Source organism: Drosophila persimilis, unplaced genomic scaffold (genome assembly GCF_003286085.1).
Source record: "Drosophila persimilis strain 14011-0111.01,24,50 unplaced genomic scaffold, DperRS2 tig00000002-arrow-pilon, whole genome shotgun sequence".
Classification (NCBI taxonomy): domain Eukaryota; kingdom Metazoa; phylum Arthropoda; class Insecta; order Diptera; family Drosophilidae; genus Drosophila; species Drosophila persimilis.
Window position 1 is genome coordinate 14551941 of NW_020825289.1, and position 9415 is coordinate 14561355.

At 46.8% G+C, this 9415-nt stretch overlaps 3 protein-coding genes across 3 annotated transcripts; 1 reads left to right on the forward strand and 2 right to left on the reverse strand.

Moving 5' to 3' along the window:
* The first annotated feature begins 4274 nt into the window (after positions 1 to 4274).
* LOC6592350 (pro-resilin) lies at positions 4275 to 7976 on the forward strand. Its single transcript, XM_026985962.1, has 2 exons — positions 4275 to 4369; positions 6731 to 7976. The coding sequence occupies exons 1-2, from the start codon at positions 4364 to 4366 to the stop codon at positions 7397 to 7399; spliced, it is 675 nt and encodes a 224-aa protein (XP_026841763.1). The 5' UTR covers positions 4275 to 4363; the 3' UTR covers positions 7400 to 7976.
* Positions 5787 to 6637, reverse strand: LOC6592448 (casein kinase II subunit beta'). Its single transcript, XM_002018262.2, has 2 exons — positions 6033 to 6637; positions 5787 to 5968 (listed from the first exon to the last, which is right to left on the reverse strand). The coding sequence occupies exons 1-2, from the start codon at positions 6581 to 6583 to the stop codon at positions 5884 to 5886; spliced, it is 636 nt and encodes a 211-aa protein (XP_002018298.1). The 5' UTR covers positions 6584 to 6637; the 3' UTR covers positions 5787 to 5883.
* Positions 7977 to 8049: 73 nt separating the features above from the next.
* On the reverse strand, positions 8050 to 8725 carry LOC6592349. Its single transcript, XM_002018260.1, has 2 exons — positions 8714 to 8725; positions 8050 to 8661 (listed from the first exon to the last, which is right to left on the reverse strand). The coding sequence occupies exons 1-2, from the start codon at positions 8723 to 8725 to the stop codon at positions 8050 to 8052; spliced, it is 624 nt and encodes a 207-aa protein (XP_002018296.1).
* Positions 8726 to 9415: the final 690 nt, after the last annotated feature.

The window sequence follows — 9415 nt, forward strand, 5'->3', positions numbered from 1 at the left end:
CCCACGCATGAGGATGTAGACTCGGTCGAGTTCTTACAAGTGGCTTCGAGTTGATCCACACGTTAAATTTGGCAAGCGGATTAGCTGCTCGGCGGACAAAGATAACTACATGGCTCTTCCCTTCCCTTTTCCCATGTGAAATTCCCGAGACAATGGACCATATCCTCACCTATTCATTGACCTGCGATTTGGCAAGCGGCGCGCCGATGACTCCGCGCCAGAGCACGCACTCATCGAACGTTCTCCAATGGCTTGAGACTGAGATGAGATTGAGCTGGATGGAGCCCCTTCGAACTTGCTAGCGTTGTGCAACCAGCGATCCGCAACAAAAGGCAAATTTTTTCGGTAGCTGCCACACAATCATTTTTGCTGCCTTGGCCGGCTGCAACGGCTTCAACGGCTTCAACGGCTGCAGTGGGAACTATTTTTATGACCGCTTGGGCCGTAAATAAATCAGTGGACCGATGCTCCCATCGCCCACAAAATGCAAGGTTTAGACGCTTTTGTTTGCTCAGAGGCTCCACTCTCTTCTGTCCGACTGTGGGACACATCAATCATCGCAGAAGCCGGCTGCCACTGATTGAGCGCCAGAATGCACATCTCCCGGCGATGTCTGTGTCTACCACCAAGATCTATTCTGTTTCAAGTTTAATTGCTTCGCATACGTTTTAATTATGCCGCGCACAGAATGCTCCATTCCATGAATGAGAGGTACTTGCAACAACTAATTTGGCAATTTTGCAAACCCGGCTCAAGCTCGATCTGGGGTTCGGGCCAAGGCGCAGGCACAGGCGCAGGCGCGAGTGTAATTACTTTATGGAGTGCTCTGTGAATGCGTCTTTTATGACAGCCATCGTGGTGTAGACAGAGTGCAGAGCGGAGCCGAGATCGAGATCGAGTCCATCGCTCAAATGCCAAAGTTGAGTTGAGCGTTCCTCAGGTTCCTCAGGTTCCTCAGGCAGATCTCGAGATTTCCCAAGACCTGACCTTCGCCTGATTGAGATGAGCGCCAGGCGATACAGTTTGATGGAATGTCATCGACAAATTCTTTAGGAAGTTGTCCATCAAATGTATAGAATGCTATTAAATTTTATCCATTTATGATTCGATTTATTAGGAAATATATTGGTTTGATCTAATGGTTTGATCGTCCATCCTTCGTCCTTCCCTTTGAAGTTCAGCATCAACTGCATCCAGTTATCGAGTACATCTAATCGATTTAATTGATCATTTTCATTGAGGAAGTGGGATATTTCCTCTGCCTCTCCCGCACCACGCACCCCGCCCTACACCCAGTGGCCGCTCCTCTACCCACGAGTTCAGCTGAAAATGTCAAATCTGTTCGTTTCAGCCGTGAGTCAATCAACTTTTACTCTGATTCTGGCAGAAGGCAACGACCTTCGCATCGGGCCAAGAATGCAGTCGGTCGTCAAAGTGCGAAAATCTCGAAACAAACCGCAGTCCCATCTGCTGTGCGCCCCGAACACCTCCTAGAGATCATCGTGATGGGGATTTTTGATCATTTTTTGAAGTGCGGCGCAATTTACATCAAAAGATGCCTTAATTGATTCTCTGGCCGTGGTTCCGCGGCTCCGACTGGGGGGCATTGCATCAGAAATTATCGTAGTTTAATTTAAATTATACGTTTACGTTCCACTCGTCAGCATTCTAGGTTACAAAACAAACACAGATAGAGATCTGGTCCGCGATACAGATACAGATACAGATACATATTGTTGTAAGTATTTCAAGGTCCTCCCCGTCCGCAGCACTGGAGAAACCATCAGGAAATTACCGATAGTCATTGTCTTTTTGGGTTTTGGTTTTGGTTTTGGCTTTGGCGCATCATCACCTGGCTGGGTGCCATTAGCATTAGCCCTCTCTAGAGATCGACACACCACAGCTGTCTCCGCCTGCGCTCCGTCCCCGTTCCCGTCCCCATGTCGGGGGACGTTCAATGTAAATTAGCCGATGCAGGAAATTAAATGATTTTTTAATGTGCTGGAAAAATGATTACAAACATGAACAGAAACCCCCAGAAGAGACTGAAAACTGAAAACCCAAAACAGCAACAGAAACAGAAACAGAAAACAGATCTCAAGTTGTTCATGGAGTGCTATTGAATATGAATCTCAGTTATGGCTCCGTGGAATGCGGCACAAACGAAGTTTTATTTAATTGTTTTGTTTTCCAAATTCAAGAGTCAGGCGCATACTCGTATATTCAATGAAATTAACCATTATAATGTTACCTTAGGATGTTATAGTTTATCTTTTTTGCAAACATAATTCCAAATGATATTCGCTATTACAAAACTTTTGTGGAGTTTATTCTCCAATTTAGTTTTATTATTCGGTCTGGTGGCAAGGTCGCGGCATTACTTGCAGAAACACTTGCCGGAATTCGCATGGAGGAAGCTGGGGCATGGCGTCCATGGGGCATCTCCTCCTGGCACTGCAATTCACTCCACTCCCTCCATTCATTACCAGCTCATTTATGGGGTGGGGCGGCGCCTGGCCTTTGGGGCTTACTGATCGTAAAAATTGTGAAAGTCAGCCCGTGCCAAATAATCAAATAATCAGCGGCAACCACAACAATAGTGCCCCTAACCGTTGTAGCAAAATGTTTGCCAAAAAGTCAATAATCATTTGCCACGCACTCGATCTCGATCTCGATCGCGAAATGGGCAAGAAATGAGCCAGAGAGACAAAGGCAATTGGCCAAGGAAATACGAGCAAGTATTTGCTGATCGTGATGGATGCTACGCCCACTCGTTGAGGGAGTCCATTGAGGGAGCATATGGCAGCAAACATATTGAATTACGAGTACTTTTCGAGTATTTATCGAGCATTTCTTTGTGTTATGCAAGGGAGCTTTCCGGCGATAAGTAGCTATTACAAAACAGATTTTGATCGTATGTCATCTTTAATATATTGAAATAGTTAAGACCGAAAATGTTTCGTCCACTACTCCACTTCTTTACTTTCAAACCACTCGCATAATGCGCTTATCATCAAATCTCTGGGAACTGCAATTGCCCTCGCCCTCCCCAACGATCATCCGCCTGGAATCCATGTCGACACATCTGTGAGATCTATCGCATAATCCGACTCATTAAATCGTACAGAAACTGAAACAAAATCCCACCGAGACTCCCACGCACTAAAGGGAAACAATTTGTTGGGGTATTACTATTACCCAAAACATGGAGAACATTTCGGATTACGATTACGGTTTACAGCCCCAGCCGGGCCGCCTTTCCAGCCTGAAGAGTCTTTTGTCTTTGGCAAAGTTTCGCTGCCGCTGCCGCTGCTGTCTCGGCGGCGACTGAAGATGCGTGGAGCGAGTGGAGTCGCAGAGTTGCCGTGCCAGAGCTCCGCTCACTTTGCTGCCGGCATCGCAGTCGGCGTCGCTGCCAGCTGTATGACTAATTCCATTACAAATAACTGTTTTTGCTATTACATGAGCGACAACAGCAGCGACGGCAGCAGCGGCAGCAAATGCCTATGGTCTGTAGTGGAAGGAGCGCACATTACATTACATTACTTCTCCCGCTACCCGTCTCATTTCCCGAGTGCCTGGGAAGCTCATCTTCGTAGCCGAAGCCAAACCCCCGCCTTCGTGTTCGTTAAAATGTTTGGCGCTTCAATTTCAAAGTAGTTTACTATAACAAACCCCCTTCCCGCTCTTTATCGCCTTCCAACCACTGGTCTGATCTTCCTCTCTCTCACAGCTTCGGCTTAGCCAAAGCCTAGCAATGTAAGGTGAGGCATTCCCGTTTTTCGGGTCTCTCTGTGTAACCGAATGGGATTTCTGGGACAACGAGAATTGGGTTTCGGTAAATGTTGGGGAGAGAGTACTTGGAATTACTATTGTAATTGGCCTCACCTGCCAAAAAATACTCGTTTCCAATGCGCTTATCGTCTTCTAACTCTCGTGAGCCCGGAGAGCAATATGCTCTTCGGCTGCTGCTCTACCTCTGTGCCTTTGCTTCCTCTACTGAAGTGTTTTTGCTTTGCATTTATTTTGTAATGAGCTTTTTGTTGTTTTTGATGTGGCTGTTCGAAAACCGAAATTGAAATACTCCGAAAAAAAAACACATTTTGGCGCGCGATTTTTCGCAGTCGACGCTGACTGAGATACCACGTCGTTAGAGAGATCTGCCACAGCCTCTGCCACAGCCTCTGCCACAGCCAGAGTGTCGGTGCAGCGCATTTCAAATATAAATACTGGCCTACGAAATTGTTTCAGTATCACAATCCGTTCAACCATCTTCGCCAGAAGAACCCCAGAAGCAGAGTTCCACAGAGGAAACAAACAGATTTCGTGTGTGCCAAAACCCCCAAACAAGTGACAACACAAAATGAAGGTATATATCGTATAGGATATCCCCACCATCATCGAATTGGGAGATGGGATCCTGTGTGTTATACATACTACTATAAGAACTGTCGAATAACGGATCAAGTGTCAAGTGGTGTGCAGTGGTGTTCCAAAGAATTATCCTGGTCAGGGGATCACGGCAGGATTATAAGGATTAAATAATGTGATAATGAAAATTAGAAGTTTTGAGGATGTTTCTATCGGATATATCCTTATTTATCAGACTTAACATATGTGCATAAAGAGGATATCTGAATAATACGGAATACTATAAATCATATTACGTACATATATACTCGTATGTAATGGGTTATTCAGGATTTATCATAGAATCCTTTCGAGAGTTTTTCTAAAGTCAATTTTCTTCATTCGGTGATTGAAACTGCAAACAAAATCTCCTAATTTGGTTATTTCTACCAATACAATATTTTGGGGATCTAAACTAAATTTCCTCATACTTAAAAAATCGATCAAAAATGTGCAAAAAAAGTTGTACACAAATTTCTGCAAATTTTTCTTCAACCAAATTTGGTGAATCTAATTTTTTAGCAATCGATCGATCAATCAATTAAACAACTTATCAAGCTAATGAAGCAGCGCTTGTATTGGCCATCCCGCACCTATAACTTGGCCTAAACATCAGCGGAATATGATAAAACGATAAATATGGGTGGCAGATCAAGAGTCAAGTTCAGCTGGGCGATTAATCAAGCGCCTCGGCCCGCGGTGCCCGCCAGAGATCCGCATAATAAATTTCATAAGCTGCCATCATCATCCATTTGTTGTAGGGGGCTACTGTTTTTGTTTATTTGTTGTTGTTTGTTATCTCGGATGTTGCACAAGATCAGATGAAACCAGAACATCCATGAGCAGGGCTCTCCTGTTACCTGGGAAGCAATTAAGGCAGCCGATCCCAGTACTTGGGCCCCGAATGGCAGTGGAAGTAACACCATCTGCTACTACGTTTTGCAATGCATAAATTAAACAAAACTTCGAGTGGCGGAAGAAGAACGAACCACTGCCCAAGTACGGAGTCTACTCGCACAGAGATGACCAGGCAGCGATAAAAGACGGCCAGAAGCGGTACTAAGCGTACTAAGGCCAATGAAGCATGAAAGTCATTGACGGCCCTCTTCTACTTAGACAATCTTTTGCCAACCATTCGGAAACGTGTGGCGCAATCCCAGTCGGCCTATGCAGATGAGGTTCTCCCACAGGTTGCACCACGAGGTAGCCCTTCACTTGATCAGCGACACAATTACACCAAATTTGCATACGTCCCAGTTAAAAGCTATAAAACGCAGACGTACAATGCCCCAGAATCGGCGACAGACCATCGAGACGAGATGTGTGGAAACAATTGCTTATAGGGTCACACAGAGCAGGCCTAATTACGATTATGATTATGATTATGGGAGTTTAATGGGGTAGGTAGACAGATGAACAGAAAGCACAAACAAAAAGGGGAATTTAGTTAGTGTGATCAGACATGCGGCACATCTAGGTCTCAACTTCCTGCAAGTCCTTTTGATTTCCTTGCGACTCAGAGCGATATGCAAGCTGATGGATCTTGAAGCCATACAGTCTGGGAAGTGAGAGGATACATATAGGTATGAATAAGGAAAGGGTACATCGAGTATAGGACCCACCTGGGCACAAACTTGGCCTTTGCTCGCTTGGGTCGCAGCTCCGGATTGACCATGAAGAGCATGTGGGGGAAGCCAGTGCCGAAGAAGGCGCCGTCCAGGTTGGCGTGCCGAGCGGACCTCGGAAGGTAGACATCGCTACACTTGGGACAGTACAGACGCACCATTTCGTCACCGGGATTGTCGCTCAGGCCGATGGGCAGCACATGCTGGCGCTGACAGAAGACGCGCGGGCATGTGCCAAAGACGCCCTTCTGGAACTTCTCGAGCATCAAGTCGATGCCGCGATTGGTGAGGATGAAGCGGGCGTGGATCAGGCCGTACAGCTTCTCGGCGCTGGCCTCCACATCAGCATCGGTCACATTATCGGAGCCGGAGCCATTGTTCAGGTCGAGGATCACCTCGAGGGCGCAGCGATAGTTGTTTACGTCCGTGTCCAGGAAGTTGAGGTTGAACTTGTCGTGGATGTAGTCCTCGTCCACCATTGCGAAGAACTCGTTTCCGCGCTGCCTGCAGAACCAATGGATCCAGGCGGTCTCGTCCGAGTCTGTCATAGCTGGAGCAAAATGTCCTAAAGGATCCTTAAACTATAATTTGATTTAGATTTGTATTTGCTGGGTGGAGTGTTTCCGACTGGGCTACTTGGGGCGGATTACTTGGTCCTATAAAATGCTAATGTTTGCTGTTTGTATTCTTCCTAGTGCTTTACATCGATTGCGCTGCTCGTTTGCCTGGCCGCCTGGACTCATGCGGAACCTCCAGTGCCCCAGAACCAGTATCTGCCCCCCAACCAGTCGCCGCAGGCGCCCTCCAACAACTACCTGCCACCCACGCAGGGCTTTCAGAGCCCCTCCAGCAACTACCTGCCGCCGCAACGCACTGGTGGAAATGGAGGCGGCATCGCGGCGCCCAGCAACAGCTACGGCGCCCCCATTGCCCAGCCCCAGAGCCAGTATGGAGCACCGGCTCTGACCGGAGCGATCTTCAAGGGCCAGAACGGTAACGGAGCCGGCGGCTACGGCGGCGGCAACGGTAATGGCAATGGATACGGACAGCGCGACGAGGAGCAGTACGGCCCGGCCAAGTACGAGTTCAAGTACGACGTGCAGGACTACGAGTCCGGCAACGACTTCGGCCACATGGAGTCCCGCGATGGCGACCTTGCCGTGGGCCGCTACTACGTCCTCCTGCCCGATGGTCGCAAGCAGATCGTTGAGTACGAGGCTGACCAGAACGGTTATCGCCCCACCATCCGCTACGAGCAGGTGGGCAACGGCAACGGCAATGGTAACGGAAACGGAAATGGCAACGGCCGCAATGGCGGCGGCTACGACAGCAATGCGCAGCAGGGCAAGTTCAACGGCTACTAGAGGGAAGCAGGAGGAGAGTAGAGATGCCTTCTGTGTGTTACCGAGTTAAGTCGACCCCTAGCTATACGATCTACTTCGTGGGATCGCTGGCATAATCCCTGGCCGAGTATTAAGTCCGATGCCAGGGGCAGCGGTTCCTCAACAGTTTGACAGTGACTGTCTTACTCCATCTATCTCTATCCCGCTCGTCTCTATATCTATCCCTCCCTCTAGTGGAGCGCCCGCCATTTTTGCCATAGCCAGGCGCGCTCCGTTCCCCCCTACCAGCTGTTCTGTTATCTCCACCACTGTCTCTATGCCACGTGCTCCATTTTGTATTTTTTGCCGTTTGTTTTGTTTAAGCGCCTCAATTGTGTTAGTCCACGCACACACCGTCACACACCGCACACAATCTCGATCACATCTATGACCATTAACGCATTCACACATTCATATAAATAAGCATTGTATTTAATTTTTAGCTGAGGAATTCCCAAAACGAGATGAGAAAATGGAAAACATGCAAAGGAAACGAACATATGAGATTTCTTGTGTATATTTAATAATTAAACGAATAAAGATGCATTTTTGTATAAAACAAAGTCAAAAAAAGAACAAGAACTACATCGTTTTTTATCCTGGAAAGCTGTAAAATTTCAGTAGAATAGAGTCTACTTGAGGACCCTTTCCAGTTGTCCCTGGCTGTTGTACCGATAGACCGGATCCTGCAGCTGACCCACGGTGGAGTACCTCAGCTGCGCCGTAAAGTCATCATCATCATCGACCTTCTGCAGTGCGCGGAATGAAACCCTCTGTATTTTGTTATCCTTCGAAACGATATAATAGCGACCCTCTCTTACGTTGGACTGCCGCTGGTTGGCCGAATCAGAAGTAGACGACTCCTCATCATCGGGATAGATGATTTTGAAGGCAGGATTAGGATCAGGATTAGGAGCACCGTATTGATTGGATGGACGGAGGGAGTTCCTGTTCGGAGAGTTTCCCAGATTGGAATTGGGCAAGACCTCCTCCTCGGGCACATCTAGTAGGGAGGGAGAAGGAGGCAAATAGTTCCATTGAGGCGTGTCTATTCGTCCAGCATGTTCCACGCGTTCCTTGGTGATCTTCACACCTGAACCCTGATTAGTACGGATGGGAGCGAAGTACTCGTTGGGTAGATTGAAGGGAACCCGTGGCTGCCATCCAGCCGGTGCATATGGAGCTCCCCGACTAGTAGGCAGCTCTCCTCGAACACTGGCCATCAAAGCAATCAATGGAATTATCTAAAAGGAATTCATTTTCACATATTTTGGTGTTAATCCAATAATCCCTTACCTTTGCCAGCATTTTGATGGACGTTACAATCGAAACTGCAATCAAATGTTTGGGACTTACGCATTTTTATATTAAAATATCTAAACCACTCGCATCGTTGATATGCCAGGCACGCGCCCTGTTCGGCTGACACACATTGGACGAGGCGATCGCATCTGTTGCATCTCAGGCCACATAGTCACGTATCCAATCGACAAGCAGAAAACGCAACAGAATCGCGTGAATATGACCTTTAGACAACGGATGAGCACATTTTTGGCACAGGCGCGACCGTTATCGGACAATATCATAAAAAATAGGTTTTCTCGTTACTAATAGTTACCTCTAAATTACCATTCGTAGAGTGACGTATTCATCAAGTTCAAAGTCATTATTTATTTAGAAAGGCTTCTTAACCAGTGTTCTTTCTCCAAATGCTGGCTGTCCTTTCAAATTTGAAAAAAAAAATACGTTACTTGCAGTTTACCATACGCTGGCACTATAAATCTACACGATCTATTTACTAGGGCTGCAAAACTAAAGGACCTAGAGGATTTAAATTGTGTGTCATTCCAGGCTCTAATTAATGCAGAAACTAGATATTCTCTGTTTTAAAGGATATTTTGCAGCTCATCGTCTGTCTACAGAGACCAAGAACTGGTACTGGGATCAGGATTTATATACAAACAAGAATAGACCAACAAAATGCAATCTAAAACAAGG